Consider the following 19,213-nt stretch of genomic DNA (forward strand, 5'->3'; position numbering starts at 1 on the left):
GTGAGGGGGAGTAGCTAACTACCCCCCATCCCCTCTAACTAGCGGGATGGGTAGTTAACCCTCGCTCAAATTGTCCTTTCAGCTTGTCCTTGCAGCTTTGCCGAAAGTAATACCCCTATAAATAGCTAAAGGTTTGTATCGTTACGAAAAATTTAAATTATTTCCAAATTAGTCATTTTTTTTCTATTTTATTTCTTTGTTAGTCATGTTATGAAATTTCAACATACTGTAACTAGATGGAAACATGACATCATTGTTCTCTTGCCAAGGTCATGATCCTGACAGCAATTTTGTCACAGCAGCAATCACCAGATGGCTAATTAAAATTGATTATTTAGTATTTCTCTATCTAGATTCAAGTTGGATTGTAAAAGGACGAGGGAAGTTCTCTATCTTTTAGTGGTAATCCTTAAGCTCTTAGAAGTAAAGTGAGACTTGTCTTGCTGGGTAGTGAAAGTTTTTAGGATAGTAAATTTTATTTAGATAATCACTTTTCATCACATACCCTTTCCTTTAGTGTTGAATTCAACCATGTGGTCCTCAGGTGAGATTCATAGAAATAAGCAAAATTTTGATAATAATTGGTTATCTATAAACTCACCTGTGGTTTACATACTTTCCGCCAACTCCCCACTGATTAGTGAGGTTGTGGAATGAAATTTGACTTTGTATAATGAAAAGGCTTACCCACTCCAAGCTAAATACCACACACACCATATCAGCAATAGTATGCAAGTGGTGTAAAGCTGTTGAAGTGGGGGAAAATGAGAAAATAAATTTAATGATAAATGTTGACAGAAGAGAGCTTCAAGGAGGAAGTTATGTCACATGGGGAGTATGTTGATAACCAATTTTATAATTAAATGTAAATTTTTCTATAGTATTGTATTTTACTTTTGTTTGTGAAAGTATGTTATTTTCATTGGATGCTTTTGATTATGGTATTAAATTCCTTGGTAGTCATCTTTTAGGCACTAACATTCTTAGAACCCTATGTCTGTCATTATATAGTTAATTTCAATCCTTTAGTGGACTAGTTTTATTTTTTGAAAGCATATTGCACTAATTTTACACCACTGTTTTGTTTGTTTTTTCAGTCAAAGACCTGCTACAAACAAATACATACTGCATAATTAATGTGGACAAGAGCAACTATCTGCGGTATTCTTTGTTAACTGAACATTACTTCTGTTTTTCTGAAGAACTTTACATTTGTGAAAATTTTTGTCAACTGATTTGAGATAAGCATGGAAGATTCTGACAATGAAATTGATTACATGTCTGCAGACTTCATAGCCCAGTGCACTGGGGGTAATGATGTACGACCTGGACTAGTTCACTCACATTCTGCCAAGAGGAGAATTAATATGGAAAAGAAGAAAAAAGAAACTGATACCAAGCATAGATCAAATTTCCGACCTTTTAAAGAGGTTCAAAAAGAAAGACTGGAGGAAGGGCTTAGCACAGCTCTGAATTCTTCCAATAAAGGATTTTCAATGCTTCAGAAAATGGGATACAAGCCTGGCACAAGTCTGGGTAAGGAGGGACAAGGTCGACTAGAACCTGTTTCTGTTGATTTGAAGCAGGATAGAGTTGGATTGGGTTGGCAACAGATGATTGTAGATTACAAAAAGAAAAAAGAAGAAAGAAAAATGAAAAAGAATACACAACAGGTCACAGATCCAGAGGAATATCGAGCAAGAAAACGCAATGAAAGACTAGAAAAATCTCTGATGCATGACTTGAGGAAAAGCCAAAGAATTTGTTATGAGATGGACTCTAAAGAAAGCATTACAGAACCAGAAGAAACTTGGTTTTGGCCATTTTACACACAAGAACTAGATGAAGAAGAATATGAAGAAGAAGAAGATGAGGAAGAGTTAGAATATGATTTTGAGCCCCAAGAAAAACTCACAATTCTCACGTTGTATTTGCGCACTCAGTACTTCTACTGCCTTTGGTGTGGAACAGTGTTTGATGATGAAAGAGACTTGAAACAAAATTGTCCTGGACCCACAAGAGTAGACCATGATGATGATGATTAAGTTTCACATGTTGTGGGCAAAACTATAGCATCCTCATGTGTATGCGTGATTAAGTGTTTGAATTGTAGTTGCAAATCAAGAAAATATGAAAAGCTGAAAAACTTGAATTTGAATAAGATTTGTTATTTCAATGCTCACCTGATGTTCATATTGCCTTTTTCTCGAAGTTTGACTTTTATCGACTTTTATACTGTACTGTAAAAGCCTTACCTGATTTTAACCACTATAGAATTTCATACAGAACAGGTTTGCCTCAGTGAATATCTAAGCTAATCTAAAATAAGTCCAGTATAAGCTGCAATAGAAAGGAGATAAATCCATTTTATTTTCCTATGTTTAAACCTGTTTAAAGATTATTCTTTGCTTACATATGCAATATGCAGAACTAACTAAAAAAAAAACAGGTTAGATAATTGAAGTTTTATAGATCATTTTGAGAGAGAGAAGAGTTTTCAACAAACAGGAGCAGAATCAGACACTTCTCTTGCACTTCGAGCTAATAATGTAGCACTAATGATCTATCTCATTAGAAAAACTGTTGAGTATTAGGCATCTTATCTAGACACAACAGAACAATGAGAAGTATCAGAACTATTTTCCAGTAACTTATTTTGAGATTTTTACAAAAATAACCATCCTTAAAGATTAATTATCCATAGATCCCTTTCGTGTTTATCTCTGTTCCTAAGTGGGAAGTTGAAAAGTATTTGTTCAAAAAGAACATTTTGATTCTACCTCTAAGAGCAATATTTATTACCAACACAATAAAGGTTCGAGCCTTGATTGAACCAGGTTCACTGTTATTCGAAACATGATTCAATAAAAAGCTTACTGAAGTTTATTTTTAAAATTATATAAAAAAAAATTGTTTTTATGTATTACCAAAATTATACTATACCCACATCCTTACAGTATATAGTTAACAAGTGGTTGGTCTAGAATATCTACTTGTACTCTGGCTACTATCTCGAACACCAGTGGTCCGAAGATCTAATTCGGTATGGGAAAATAGAGAATGGTATGTAAATAGAAACTTATGGTTCAAATTCCTCTCAGGATTTCTTCTGAACTAAACAAACAAAATGAAATTATTTAAGACATCAGTATACTCAATGTTAATTTACTTTATTTATTAACATCCAAAACTGTCCTCTTTCAGGTGAACAGAACTAGTAAAATAAAAAAAATTGTAACTGACCAACCTACCTCCAAACAAAAAAACACCTTCACAAAGACAAATGAACAAATATCGCCTACATACAAAGCCATTTCAGAAGGCTTCCCAATTAAAATTTAAATAAAATAAATTAAAACCCCAAAGGAAAACACTCAATTCATCGAAAGGCCGGCTCCAAATAACCATTGTTAAACATCGTCATTATATAGTTAACAGGTGGTTACAGTATAATGTATACTTACCTTAATTCTTGGCTACCATCTCAAAAACTATCAGTTCTAAGTTCCAAACCAGAATTGGAACAAGGTGAATATGTTAATTTACTTTGTTTGAATACAGTACATTACTTGCAAAATAGAAAATCTATGGTTTCCAAAACCTTTTGGAACTTCTTTGGGCCAAGGTAAGAATCAACTATAAGATTCACAGAGATGACAAGGACTGAATGCTAGCCACGTCATGGGTTACCATTAATACGCAGATGTTACCTTGTCGGGTAAGAGGTACAGCCTGTAAAGGAAAAAGAAACTGGATTTATTTTTTTTTAGGTAGTGATATGTCAAGCTTTGGGAACAAAGCAATATGAACATCAGGAGAGGTTCACAGAAACAAGTAAAATTAAAATATATTTATCAGGCAAATTACAGCCATTGAACAGTGATTTTAATTATTTTTTTGCTGTTAGATGGCTGGTAGTTATCTTTGTTATTTTTCAAGGCAAATAACAATTTGAAAATGTAATAAAATACTGTATGACCTAGAAAAATCAGAGGTGAGGAAACTGGAGTGGGAATTGGAATGAAATTTTATAAAAAGAATGTCAAGTAGCCTAGTTACTTTGTAATAGTTTCTTAATTATTTAATGTCAAGTATGTCCTGAAAATAAAACCTGTTAACTTCCTCAGAGAAATTGTTTATTTCCAGAAACATATGGAGATCAAAATCTCCATAAATAAAAACTTGATAGTAATTTTGTCCTGGGGATGCACCTTAAGTAGCTTTTATTGGCACAATGGAAGTAGTAGAACTTATAGTATGCCGAAGCTGATGTATGAGAAAAGAATTAGATCTGATGCAAAATTTGGTATATCTTGGGAAATTAGCTATTTTAGGACAGTTGTTGCCATCATTTTGAATGTTTACATCAGCTTTCCCATTTCTGGGGTTAGATGTGAAAAGAGTTCTCTTTATTGCTTTCCATCATGGGTAGGTTTTCATCTAACACCTTTTCAACTATTTCCTGAGCCTCCTTACTGGTCTTTGTCCATCCAAGCCCATATCTTGTTATTTTACTGTCTAACTGCAGTTTGTTCTGTAACTCTAATACAAACCACGCTATTTATTAGGGGTTATACTTTCGGCGGAGCTGAAATGACGAGCTATTTAAATTTAGTGAGGGTTAACTACCCACACCGCTAGTTAGCGTTGGTTGGGGGGGGGGTAGCTTGCTACTACACCTGTGATTTAGTCACTTTACTTTTGGCTCGGATGGAGAGTTGTTGTTTCCACTCTTCCTCCTCGCCTATTCTGGACTGCCATTAATATTTGTCTTTTAACTTACTTTTTCTTACGCATATATATATGAAAACATTCTTAATGTTTATGTATAGAAATGTGATAAGTTTCCTTTTCAGTGTTTGTGCTGTGCGTGTGATACATATACGATGACACTTGCGTACATTAGCACCGGAGAAAGGCCAGCACAGCTTCAGTTCCCATCGCCATATAACCGTTGACTCGGCCGCTGCAGGGGAATCGTCATCGCCTAGACCCTCGTCATTCAACTATTGTCTTCGCCTTTTCCTACGGGAAACATGGATTACTGAGCGAAGGGAATGTGGCCTCTCAGAGATTGACTACGGTCTTTCTCTTCTCAAGGTCGTTCACCTTTCAACAACAGTGTACTATTGGGAAGAGCACCTTTCCTGTTCTCGTGTTAGGTTGTGCTTCCGATTGTTTGTCTCAATTATTTTTAGTGAAATTATAATTGTAATTTTAACTTTTCAGCTTTTCTCCGTGGGGAACACTTCCCTTCGGAGGATCAGTGGTTCTCACTATTAGTAAATATTCTTAGCCGATTTAAATAATTGTTATTGTTTTTTTTTTCTTTTTTACAATTACTCCGCTCCCCCTTTTCACATGGATGTCGACTGAGGAAGGGAGGGTGCAATACTTATTTTTATGTTGTTCCCTCGGGGTTCCTCTTTGGAGTTCCTCCCTAGGGAATTTTCTGTCAAATAATTTTTTTTTTTCCCCAGATAACTATGCAGTTTTTTCTTCGTTTGACTAAGAGTGCCGACGAAGCAGAGCTGTTCTGTTCATGCCTGGGGAATCTGCTGTCACTGCCTTCCCTCAGAGGACGTCGTCATGAGTGTCATCACTTCTCTTAGAAGTTTGCCTGTGACAACATGACCAGCACTTTAGATCATCTTAGAACGCTAACCAGGAGGTTCGCCTCCAGGGGTTGGACAACTTTCCCTTCCGAGGGAAAGTTTCCTCCCCAGACTTGAGGTTGTTTCTCCCTTCCAAGGGAGAACTTCCCACATCTTAATAAATTCACCGTCTCCGACTACTGTTGCTGCCTTCGCCCAGACTACTCTCCCCCTTCCTGAGTCTCTTCCTTCAGGGGCGGAGCACAGTCTTAGGCAAGTCTCTCCTACGAAGTGTTCACATCTTGTTCGCGAGAGAGGCCACTCATAGAGACACCTCTTCGGAGGATCGCTACTATTGAAGGTCAGCTTGCTGATCCACCGGCCCTCATGGGCGTCATCCCTTCTCTCAGAAGTATGCCTGTGGCAACAACTGATCAGCACTTCATCTTCGAGGAAGGTTGTTTCCCCCCTTCCTAGGGAGAACTACCTGCATCTTAAATCACTTCACAGACTCTGACTGCTGTTGCTGTCTTCGCCTAGACTACTCTCCCCCCTTGCTGAGTCTCTCTTCCTTCAGGGGTGGAGCACAGTCTTAGGTAAGTCTCTTCTACGAAGTGTTCACCTCTCTCGTTCGCGAGAGAGGCCACTCATAGAGACACCTCTTCGGAGGATCACTCTGCTCATCAGTTCCTGATCATCCTACCAGCAGACCTACCAGCGCAACCTTGCGCTGTAACTTAGTCCGTGGACTTCGGTCCTGGACTCTTCCTAAGGCCAGTTTGCTGGTCCACCGGCCCTCATAGGCGTCATCAGTTACTAATCATCCTACCAGCAGACCTACCAGCGCAACCTTGCGTTACAATTTAGTCCGTGGACTTCGGTCCTGGACTCTTCTATGGACCTTTCACAGTTGCCTTCCAAAGGTCACATCCCAGTTCTTGATCGTCCTGCCAGCTGACCTGCTGATCTACCAACGCAGCCTTACGCCGCTGGTAGTCCTTGGACTTCGGTCCTGGACTCTTCCGCGGACCTTTTACGGTCCCCATCGGTGGATGTTTGCCCTTCCAAAAGGCACATCCCAGTTCCTGATCGTCCTTCCAGCTGACCTACCGATCTACCAATGCAACCTTACGCCGCTGTTAGTCCTTGGACTTTGGTCCTGGACTCTTCCGTGGACCTTTTACGGTCTCCATCATGGATGTTTGCCCTTCCAAAGGGCTCATCCCAGTTTCTGGTCATCCTGCCAGCTGACCTGCCGACCTACTAGCGCTACCCTACGCTACAGTTAGTCCTTGGACTTTGGTCCTTGACTCTTCTGAGGATCACCAGCTCCCTCCTGCAAGCATTATCATGCGCACCATTGCTTCCTTGCACGCCAACAGTCTTCCGTGCGCGCCGACAGTCGATGGTCTTCCGAGCGCGCACCGATGGTCTCCTGCGCGTGCGCCGATGGTCTTCCGCGCGTGCGAGCGCCCGCGCCAACAGTCTTCCGCGCGCGCGCGCGCCAACGATAGTCTCCCGCACTAATGGTCTTCGGCACGTGCGTGCCAGCAGTCTCCATGTAGTACTCCTACGCACGCGCTAATGCACCCGCCCCTGCGCAACTAGTCACACGCTTCGGTGCATTCTTGGGAGACTGCACAAATGCGCCAACTCTTGCCAAAGAGCCAGCGCTTGCCTGCTCTCCAGGCAGAAATTGAGCACCAGCATCATCCTGTGTGCCATCGCTCCAGTACAGTACTCTCCTGCACACTCGCGCAATAGGCAGAAAAAAGGAATAAAACTTTTTGGACAGGTCACCATTGCCCCATTCCTCTCCGCAAACGCATAACATTGCCACCGGGAAAAGAGGAAAGAGGCTTCACAGAAGGATTCAAGATCCCGAAGATTCCATCTTACAAGGGGAATCGAAATGGGGAATCCTTGTTCCCTGTCTCTTCTGAAGTTTCTTTTTTCCTTGACAGAGTAAACAGGAAAGCACGAACAGTCTGATCTCTAGATCACTGTTTGCTGATGGCTAGTTTGCGGTTTACTAATTGCTGGGTCGCCGTTCACCAGATCGCCAATTGCTAGCTCAACGCTGATCTTTGACCTGTAGTCCCTCCAATGACTAACGATCTCCGATTGCTAGCGTTCCAATCACCGATTGCTAGTCAATAACCAGTCATCAGCTTGCTGATCACTAGATCACCGATGGGCAGCTCATCTTTCTTCGATCATTGAACTTAGCTCGCTGATCTCTGACCAGCCCATCTTCAGCTCGCTGATCTCTGACCAGCCCATCTTCAGCTCGCTGATCTCTGACCAACCAGGAGGGACCATAGTCAGCTTGCTGATCTCTAGCTCACCATCGGCTCACAGACCGCCGATTCACCGATCATCGGCAATTCGCCAGCAGTTCGTGACTCGGACTACTAGTCAACCTCTGCCCGCAGTTCCCTAGATCAGAAGGTATACAACATACTTCTCGCTACTGGCCGTTCGCCATCACACTAAAGTGATTTGCAAACGTTCGACAACCCTCATCAACGGCTTGTCGACAGGGAACTACTAGCGAGCACTCTCCAACTGCACAATAACCACTATACCCAAGCGTTAACCATTGATTAACATTCGCCAGATTGATTCTATTCTAAGGAATAGCATCAACCCCATCAGGGCGCATGGTAAGGCTAAGCGTTGCCTTCCTTCTGTTAGTTAAAGGAATTCTCTCTCAGGGAAGAATTCTTACACTGGGTATTGCGTCTGACCCTTTACGACACGAGTCAAGACTCCAGCGTCAACAATCTTCCATGCAAAAGGATCCGCAAGGAGCTGTCCTTTTGGGTCGAGGTCCACACTATGTTAGAGTTCGAACAAGGTCTAAGACCTCAGGTCTTCATTTGCACACTGGACCTAAAGGACACTTACTTCCAGGCCCAAACCATCCATCTAGGAAGGTTGGAAGATTCAGTCTAGACAAACAAGAAACACCAGTTCAGGGCACTGTGCTTCGGTCTTTCCACAACACCCATCCTGGTCTCACAGGATCGGCTTCTGTCTTCTCCGTTTCGGGACGACTGACTGACCTTAGCAGACTCAGTGGCAACCTTGCATTAGTACAAATGCGCCAACTCTTGCCAAAGCCCCAGCGCTTGCCTGCTCTCCAGGCAGAAATTGAACACCAGCATCATCCTGTGTGCCTTCGCTCCAGTACTCTCCTGCTCACTCGTGCAATAGGCAGAAAAAAAGGAATAAACAGATTTTGAGCAAAGCGAAAAATCTATTTTCGGGTGATATGGCCATGTCGTCCTGATGGAAGGTTCCTTTAGGCAGCTTTCTAAGGGATATTTGACTACAGTGATACTCCCAGAGAATTGACCACAGGTCTCCAGAATTCTAACTCCAGCCGTGAGTATCCTTAAAATAATTTTAATCCAGGTACTTTTTTTTATAAAAGCAATATTTTTTAAATGATAACCAGCAGTTTTTACTACATTATTTATTTGGCCATTGAGAGACAAGTTAGTCAAGAAATACACCTAAATCACGATCTTTACTAGATATCGGCATTGAGTCGTTATTTATGTTTATTTGAATATCACCCAAGCTTCTCACGGTGTTTCTCTTACCCACCACCTTGAACTCTGTTTTATTCTCATTTAATTTTAGTTGTTTAATTGTCATCCATTCTCTAATACTCAAGGACTCTGTTTAGAATTTCAGTAGTGTCATCTATATCACTTATGGAAAAGTAAAATTGTGCGTCATCCGCAAATAGTTTGAACTTCACGCCATGCATTTGTAGTATTTTCGATAGACCAATAGTATAGATGCAGAATAAGATTGGGCCAAGTACACTCCCCTGAGGTACCGCTCTGTTTAAAGGTTCATAAGATGAACAAGTTTCCAATTTGTACACAGTAATTTCTACCAACCAAGTGGTCTTTTAGGTATTCAAAAGCTTGATCTTCAACGCCAATATACCGTAGATCATTTAGTAGCAGTTCATGCACAACTGTATCGAGAGCCGCACTAAGATCGAGTAATATTAAAATACCACGTTTATTTTCATCCATCATTTCCAGCATATCATTTACAACAGAGCAGATGGCTGTCTCCATAGAGTATACAGTACCGTAGTTTTCTGTAAGCAGATTGGTTGTCAGGCAAAGCTTCTACTGTATTACTTCTAAGTGACTTGACTAGTTGCTCAAGAGTTACGTGTACAAGCACTTTTGAAACAAAGGATAGATTTGAAATAGGTCTATATGAGCTTAATTCCTTGTAGTCCAGAGCATTTTTCAGAACTGGTGTGACTGTAGCCATTTTCTCAGATTTGAGAAACTTATATTCATTAAGGCTTGCATTTGCTATTCTCATTATTATTTCAGCTAGACTAGAAAAGTTTCTCACTCCAGTTACTTTAGATATTGGCATAGGATGGATCGCGCAGTTTGTTTTCTTTGCTCTCTTTAGAATCTTGGTGATTTCATCTTGTGTTATGTTGTTGAATCTTATTAATTTTGTCTGTGTGTCAGGTGTATCATTAATCCGATGTTGAGTATTTACAAATGACCTGGTTATATTTTCAGTTTTGTTTCTAAAGAATACTTGAAAATTATTTGCTAGTTCCTGCTCACTGTATCCATCAGGTAGCTTCTTTTCATTTACATTTCCCATTACACCATTTATGAGACAATATAACTTATTTATGCCTGTTGCTGCTTTGCGGATTTTTCTCTTATAGTATTCACGTTTTTTCCTTCTTAGTGGGTACTGTAGTTATATTGACACATAGCAGTTTTGTATTCTACCCATGTACTTTCATTTTTTAGCCGATTCCACTTTGTCTTTTTTCCCTCTTTTTCACTAAAGTCTCTCCGTCAAACCAAGGATATTGTTCTTTAACAGTTATAGTTTTTTCCATCGGTGGGCACATGGTATCATATTCACTTTTATTCACTTTTTTGGGCTCAGGCCATGTCGTCCTGATGGAAGTTCCTTTAGGGTAGCTTCCTTGGGTATATTTGACTACGGTGATATTCCCAGAGAATTTTACCCTAAGGTATCCAGAATTCTAACTCCTGGAGCGAATATCCCTAAATAAATCTAAATGGGATATCGCATAATATCAGAGGACGTATTCTTGACACGCCACATAGCTATCTTCACCCCGAACAGAGTTAACACTTCGAGGGGTCAAAGTGGCAAGAAAACGAAAAGCGAGAATGAAAGGAGAGCCGTTAATAAGGTACCTCTCCTATCCCGTTTCGAGTGTGTACACAATGCCAGCATCTCATTTCCTTATCGCGTAGCTCTACTACTCGGTGTTTCCCTTGTGATTCTCTCGTAATCTTGGATTTATTTCAACATTATGATGCTTTCTCCAGCCTCTTCTGCCTCTGGAAAGTTGAGTATTATCTTTATTATGTGTAAATGTAAGCTCTTGGTGTTTCAAATTAAATCAAAAGTGATATTAACGTAAACAAAAGTTGTTGCCTACTGGAGGCGTCCTGGACGCTGTCGCTCACTATGCATGAGACATTTAGTTAGAAAGAGCAACGTTCCCGGTATATATGCTTTAATAAATCTAGCTATTTAGCTGTATGAATAGGAATTCTTTATATGATGCCGTTAGTATATTCAGTTTCGGCGATTGAGGTAACCGATCCTGGCCTACGCTAGGCTTCGTAGCCTAGGCGTTTGGCCCTATTACTTTCATGCATGATATATGGATTTCCGAGTGTTTTAATTTATTGAAGCTATAGGTATATTTATACATATAAGATATTGTTGAATAATTATCTTCCAAGATTGTATATGAGAGTTTTGGTGATATAGGTAATCGATTCTCACCGCGCCTAGGCTAGTAGCTTATGGGGCTTTAGTATACTTTCGCACACTTCCACGATTGTTCTTTTCTCCCCTGGAGACTAATTTCAATCCCCTTTCCCTCTGAAAAGCCTTAGGCTTAATCCTAGTGGTTTTAACTGAATAATATTCAGGTATAACTATACCAGGAGGTTTCTGCCCTAATCCTGTAACCAGAGTGACTGGTTTCAGGTTTGAGCAGAACATCAGAGTAATTAGTCTGGGGTCTGTATCTTCATGGCTTAGAGAATGAGATTCCTTTGCTAGGTTAGGTACAGTCATAGGAGGTTTAGCCTCACTAGACCACATTCGAAGGTTTCTGTACGAGATGATTCCTTCTTCTAGTGATCTAGCAGACTAGTCCAGTGTTGTTGTTTTCGGATTGGAGGATAAGATTCTCCATTTCCTAGTGAATAGCAACATCAAACTTTGTTTTGGTATTGAGGAAGGTACCAAGTATTGTTGACCTTTCTTCTTATAGATAAACCCTAGGCTAGGTTGAGCTTTCTTAGCCTCTGGGGTCAATCTCATACTAGAACAAAGTTTGCAGGACCCTCTTCCCCTTTCCCCCCTCTATCCTTAGTAATAGCCTAGCTATTACAACTCTTGGCCGTCGTTCTACATCTGTACCTAGAGTAGGTTAGGATGTGGGACTGGCTCAGTCCTCTGCCGGCTGGCAGAGGCCTAACTTCTTTAGAGTGTTCCCCAGACCTCCCTTGGTCTACCATCCATGTCTGTCAGTAGAGCCCGGCAGGCGATGGATAGAAGGAAGCCTGAATAATACGTTCTCCCCTTCCTTATGTTCACTCTTTCTGGATGGAAGGCTGTAAGGCAGTGCCGCCTTATATCCTTACATCCATGCTGTTTCTCTTGTTAGTGTATTGTACTCCTAGCCCGGCTGCTGCGGGTGGGTGGAAGTTCTCTGATTCTGTTTTACTGCCGGCGGGCATAGGTATCACCTTTCATTGCCGGCCGGCAACGACAGCACACCATAAGGCTTGCCGGCCGCTACGATTAATGGCCGGCAGCCGGGTGCTGTTGTTTTTCATTTGCTGGCCGGCACACATACATACTGAACCAGTGATCTGCCGCCCAGTAGTCTGAAGGTAGTATACCTTTGAACTAGACTAAGGTACGTGCCGGCCGGCAGACATTATATTATATACAGTAGCCAGTATTTTTACAGTATAGTACATACTCCATGGAGAAAACTATAGTATAGAATATATTGTAACACTAAAGTTTTTCCAACATACTTGGTGTTGCCTTGTACAGCCTTTTGTTGAGACCGTACAGGATAGAGAAAGTGAGCTCTTTCCTTATTAATTATCCAGTATATTAAAACTCTTACCATGGTGTGAGCTACACCTAATTTCCTCTGGAAAATATAATGAAGGTTATTCTAGAATGAGACTTAACATTAAAGTTTTAATATCTGAAAGGTTACAGCAATTGGCTGGGCAGGAAATACAAGTATGTGTCTTTCCTTCTTTCCTTTCTAGCTTAACAGTTATAAGCTATATATATATTATTCATAAGTTATCCAGTGATATGTCTTCACTTGATACTCATGGAATTTCTTCTCTTACAGGAGGACCATCCGAAGTGCGGGAGCATGTTCTGCAATGTCCGCAGCAAGAACTTCTGTGGACATGAGTTGTGTAGGAGGCACTTAGCATGCACAGTCTCCAAAGGTGATCTCCGGTATTGGGACTCTCAGGTATGTACCATATGTTCTAACCTGATTACCGAGGCATTTGACACCCCTTAGTCGGCGGAGTCAAGGGACACAGCTAAGGAAAAGTTACGAACCTAGGTGAGGGATTTTCAGAAGAATACTTCAGGCCCCTACCTTCCAAGCGAGAAGATGAGGGCCTATCTTTTTCCTAGGGCATCTGCGGATGCAGTAATTCCTCAGCCTCACGCGGAGATCCCGACTATTCAGATTCAGGTTGATTCTGAAGTCTCGGACGCCCTACAAGACATCCAACTGGACGATAGGATGTCTGAGGTGTCCAAGTACACCAAAAAGGACCTTCTGGCAGAAGGCCAGGAAGAGGAGCTGACCCAGGCTCCTGATAATGAGGAGGAAAAAATCGACGAGCTGTCGACTACATCGGTTCCGGTCCCAGAACCTATTCCCTCAACATCGTCTGCTATCCCAGGTGATCTGGGAAGGATTCTTTCTTCCATCGTTGAAATGATTCAACAGATGCAGAAGAAGAATGATGAGAAGGAAGCTGCAATGAAGTTAGAGATGCGGAGACTTGCAGCATCTCGTGGGCCCCAGAAGAAGCTCAACGTGAAGGATCTTCCTTTGTGTTCTGATGCCAATCCTTGGAGGTATGCTGAACACATGCCTATGACAACTGGGAAGATTGTCATATCAGAGAAGTTGGGTTCAATTCCCTTTGAAGAAGTGGAATTCTGGCCCAACAAGGAGTCTTACCCAGACTGCTATGTTCGGCCTAGGAAGGAGCCAGCCTCAAAGGAGGAGACGGAGCCGAAAGAGGTCATAGTCTTTGACCATAGTAAGGCACAGGCCTTACTAACGAGCTCTATGAAAGAGAGGGGTTTCACAAACTCAAAGATACCAGCTTTGAGTAAGAAGCATCCCTCCTTTGTGGCTTCTCCTACCAGAGCCTTTCCCTTTATGGAAAAGGGATATAAGGCTGCCTTAAAGGCGGTGGAGGCAGGGAAACCATGCCCCTCTTTGGAGGAGTGTAAGCCGTTGTCCCTGACCTTGCCCATGGACCAGAAGGACTGGAAGGACGTTCACCTTACCTTCTCAGTCGGGAAGTTGGAGGCCGATATTGCCGGACGTCAGTTCGGTGAGGACCTTCCAAAGCTGTCTGATTTTCTCTTGCGCAGGGAGCAAGAGACAAAAGAGAGACTTGCAGCATCAATGTCCTTACAGACGACTCTGGAGACGATGGCAAGCGACCCCAAGAACCAGGACATGTTCATGGTAGTGGCCCAAATCCATCTGGCCACAGAACTCGCCTCGGTTGCAGTGAGGCACGAACCTAGGAAACTGATTTCCTCTTGTATATGGGGTAAGGACCTCTTCCCTAATGAAGTGGTCAAAGAGGTATTGGATAAGGCCGCCACGGAGAATAGGAACCTTCTCCAGAAGTGGGGCCTAACTCTTAAGAGAAAGTCTTCCCCGGATGAGGGTCCCCAACCTAAGAGGAAGACAAAGAAGCCTTGGCTATCCTCTCAGCCAGCTAAGCCTTACAGACAGCAGCAGCAAATACTTCCAGCGACCGCGGTGCCTCAGTTGGTGGCACAACCTCCAACTACATACCAGTTGGTACCTCAAGCAGTGACGACTCAGTCGCCTGCGTTTAACCCAGCGTTCGAATGGCAGACAACGACCTTTCGTCCAAGAGCTAGAGGAGCAGCCAGAGGTCCCTCTAGACGCCCCTCAAGAGGAAGGGGATTCAGGGGAGGACGCGGTCAAGGAGGCAAGGCCTCAGGTTCACAACAACAGAAGTGAGATGCTTCCAGTAGGAGGGAGACTTCATCTATTTCGGGATCGCTGGACCTTCGATCCCTGGGCCCACAGCCTAATCAAGAATGGACTGGGTTTGAGCTGGTACAGCACTCCACCTCCGTTCCCACAATTCTTCCAACACTCGACCCCCGTTCTGGAAGAATATGTTCGAGAACTCTTGGAGAAAAGAGTAATCCGAAGGATAAAGTCCATCAAGTTCCAAGGAAGGCTGTTTTGTGTTCCAAAGAAAGACTCAGAAAAACTCAGTCAGTCAACAAGTTCATAGTGAACTACAAGTTCAGGAGGCTGACGCTTCAACACATAAGGACCCTACTGCCCAAACGGGCATACACCGTCTCTATAAACTTGTCAGATGCTTATTGGCATGTTCCAATAAATCGTCACCTCTCCTCCTACTTAGGGTTCAAGCTACAAAGAAGACTTTATGCCTTCATAGCCATGCCATTCGGGCTAAACATAGCCCCAAGGATTTTCATGAAGCTTGCGAACGCAGTTGTCCATCAATTACGCCTAAAGGGAATCCAAGTAGTGGCCTACCTGGACGATTGGCTGGTGTGGGAAGCATCCAGGACAGAATGCTTGCAAGCCTCCGAGAAGGTGATCCAGTTCCTGGAACATCTAGGATTCAAGATCAACATCAAAAAGTCTCGACTTTCTCCATCTCAAAAGTTTCAGTGATTGGGAATCCTCTGGAACTTAGTCACACCAACTTTCCATTCCTGTGAAGAAGAGGAAAGAAATAGCAGGATCTGTCAAGAGACTTCTAGAATCCAAACGGATATCAAGACGCAAACAGGAGAGAGTGCTGGGCTCTCTACAGTTTGCCTCGGTAACAGATCCTGTGCTAAGAGCACAGATAAAGGATGCAACTGGAGTTAGGAGAAAATATGCATCAAACACGCAAAGAGATCTGATGAGAGCACTACCGACTCGTTTGAGAACGCTTCTCAAGCCATGGTCTAAAGCCAAGCAACTGAAGAAATCGGTACTTCTTCAGCCACCTCCCCACTCCATTACGATTCATACAGACGCTTCAAAGGAGGGATGGGGAGGTCATTCTCACCGGAAGAAAGTCCAAGGAACTTGGTCCAACCTGTTCAAGAAGTTTCATATCAACTTTCTGGAAGCCATGGCAGTACTTCTTACACTGAAGAAAGTATCTCCTCGCCACTCGGCCCACATAAGATTGGTCCTAGACAGCGAGGTGATAGTGAGATGCCTGAATTGACAAGGGTCGAGGTCACCTCAAATCAACCAAGTGATGTTGGCCATTTTCCAGCTAGCGGAAAAGAGATGGCACCTGTCAGCAGTTCACCTTCAAGGGTTCCACAACGTGACAGCGGACGCTCTATCCAGGTTCACACCGATAGAGTCAGAATGGTCCCTAGACGCAAGATCGTTCTCTTTCATCTCGAGTCAAGTCCCGGAACTGCAGATAGACCTCTTTGCGACGAACGACAACAAGAAGTTACATCGTTATGTGTCCCCGTACGATGACCCTCTAGCGGAAGCAGTGGACGCTATGTCCCTCGACTGGAACAGATGGTCCAGGATTTACCTGTTCCCTCTGCCCAACCTTCTTTTGAAGGTCCTCGACAAACTGAGATCCTTCAAGGGGAAAGCGGCAATAGTGGCTCACAAGTGGCCGAACAGCGTTTGGTTCCCTCTGGCATTAGAACTACGACTGGAGTTTCTGCCGCTACCAGATCCAGTTTTGACTCAGCGAGTACAGAAGTCTACTGTCTTCGCTTCATCACAGAAAACCCGGAACCTACATCTCATGATTTTCTTTCCCTAGCGGTGAGAAAAAGATTCGGGATATCAAGAGACAGTATAGACTTCTTAGAATCTACAAGAAGACAATATGAGTCATCATGGAAGAAGTGGGTGTCATTTGTCAAGGCGAAGAAACCACAAAAGATCTCAACAGATTTTTGTTTATCGTTCTTCATCCACCTCCCTCTTAATGAGAGAATGCCTTGATGAAGTCATCGAGCTTCAGCGCGGCATTTCATTCCCGTGCTGAATCTTGGTGACGGGCAAGAGGGCTCTCGAACTTGGGGAAATTGCTCCCCCAGTTCGAATCTAAATTTCTCTCTTTTACCTTTTTCTTTTTCTCAATACTACTTCAACCTTATCCTAATTTCACAAACTTTCTTTAGTCTTGCTTTCCAAACTCTATGAGAAAAATTTCCCTCATTATATGTGTATATATTATGTACATATATATTTATTTATTTATTTTTTTTTTTTCTTTTCTCCTATGGCTTGGATGTTTTCACATCCATTGTAGCCCCGGCGGGGATGTTCATACATCCTTTATTGCTGCCTGCTTTGATGAGTGGGAGGAGGTATCGCGGTTGGGAGGTGTTTGCATTCAAAGCTATATATGAGAGTATTGGATGATTTCAGCCATCCCGAAGATGGTTTGGACCTTTTTGGCGGAACTATTCTCAAGTGTTGGGTCTTCGGAATCCAGGGGGATCCAATGCTTGGGGTAGGACTCTCGGCTTTTGGCCGGAAGCCCGTCATTATAGATATGGGGAGGATGATTCCATAATTTCTTGGTCTCAGTCCTAACAGGCGGGTTCAGCTTACACCTGTGCCTCTATATCTGTTTTGATGCTATCCTTCGGGTAGGGTATGGAGTGGACCATCTGGGAAGTATACTCTCATTGTGCCGATAGTAGAGAGTGCAAATTTCCTTTCCGACGCGTGATGGCCTAACATTCTCGAGCAGGTACATCAAACTAACTCTTTTCCCTCTCTTTACTATAATGGATTCTTTAAGGAACGAACCCCCATCCCCTGGATACGCTGACTCTCCCCCGGCACTGTTGACGACCTCTGCTAATGTGATAAGGGATAGCTCTGTTGATGACCTCGGAACGGGAAAGGACCATTCTACTGATATTTCTAAATCGAGTAATTTGGGTAACACGAGGAAACTTCGAATCCTCCATGTTACACAAATTTCAATAGAAACAAATTATGATGATCTATGTAAAGCATTTGAATGCTATGGATGCATAAAAGAAATAAGGATGAAACTTGAAGCTGAAACTTGGGATTCATGGATATCTTATAGTAGTTATGACGAAGCATTTAGTGCAATAAGTAATTTGAATAATATTAAAATTAATAACTTGAATGTCGCGGCTGCTCTCTGCGATAAGGTACCAAAAGATTTAGATGTGTACAGGCCTGCCGATTGGTTGGAAAAAGGCACAGATTTAGTCATGCCCTCCCAGAGAAATCCAAAACCACCGATGTGGCTTATAGCTGAATCAAAGGGGGTTACAGGGAATTATTTTAAAATATGCAAATTGATTCAGAAAAAAGTAGGAACTATTGCACCAGGCGATATATCTCGTTTCGGAAAAAATAGTTTCCTTATCCATGCCAAATCCAGTACACAGTCGGTAATATTGTCCAATATGAAAATAAATAATGATGACATTAAGTTAGATGTCAAACCCCACCTAAATTTTAGCTACGGAAGGGGCGTAGTTTTTAACAGAGACCTATATGATTTTACAGAGGAGGAGATACTGGCCATGTGTCCATTAAATGTTTGGAAAGTTCATAAAGTCCCAGGTACATCAATGATAATCCTTACGTTCCAGGATGCTGATGTACCTTTTCATATTATTATCGAGAACGAAAGGATTAAAGTAAGACCCTTCAAGCAGAAGCCATTGCAATGCTTTAATTGTTTTAAATTTGGGCACCCGTCCAAAGTTTGCAAAAATGAGAAGATGTGTGGTATTTGCTCCAAATCTTACCATGGAGAGTGTGCACTTGGAGCCAGGTGTTTAAATTGCAGCTCGAATCACAAATCCACAGACAAGATTTGCGAGCTATATAAGTTGGAGGAAGCTGCCCTCAACAAATCAAACTTAGAACACATAAGTGTGACCCATGCCAAAAGACTATTAAATAAATCAAATACATATGCTAAGGCATTAAAATCAAACCAACCTAGCACTGCCAATAGCTCAAAAAAAAGTATACTATCTGACAAAATGTCAAATAACGAGGTAACCTTATCACCTCCTGAGGCTTTACCACGGTGTATTAACACTAGGTCATTGCCCATTGCTGTACAGCCTTCAGCCGCCATTACAAAAAGTAATACAAACCTCTCTCAGGCCATGTCCTTGCCTGATCTGATGGAGGTTCCACTTAAGACTAACTTACCTGATGCACCTGTTGTGGGAAAGGTGCAAAAACCTCGAATCCCACCATC

At 42.3% G+C, this 19,213-nt stretch overlaps 1 protein-coding gene across 1 annotated transcript in view; it reads left to right on the forward strand.

The window, feature by feature from the left end:
- The window catches only part of LOC137634944 (G patch domain-containing protein 11), a 56,844-nt gene extending 52,724 nt beyond the window's left edge, over positions 1-4,120 (forward strand). The window contains exon 2 of the mRNA XM_068367507.1: positions 1,098-4,120. Within this exon, the coding sequence (XP_068223608.1) occupies positions 1,248-2,045 (798 nt within the window). The 5' untranslated portion in view covers positions 1,098-1,247 and the 3' untranslated portion in view covers positions 2,046-4,120. The remainder of the gene's footprint in view (positions 1-1,097) is intronic.
- Positions 4,121-19,213: the final 15,093 nt, after the last annotated feature.

The sequence above is a fragment of the Palaemon carinicauda genome, chromosome 45, assembly GCF_036898095.1.
Source record: "Palaemon carinicauda isolate YSFRI2023 chromosome 45, ASM3689809v2, whole genome shotgun sequence".
Lineage (NCBI taxonomy): Eukaryota > Metazoa > Arthropoda > Malacostraca > Decapoda > Palaemonidae > Palaemon > Palaemon carinicauda.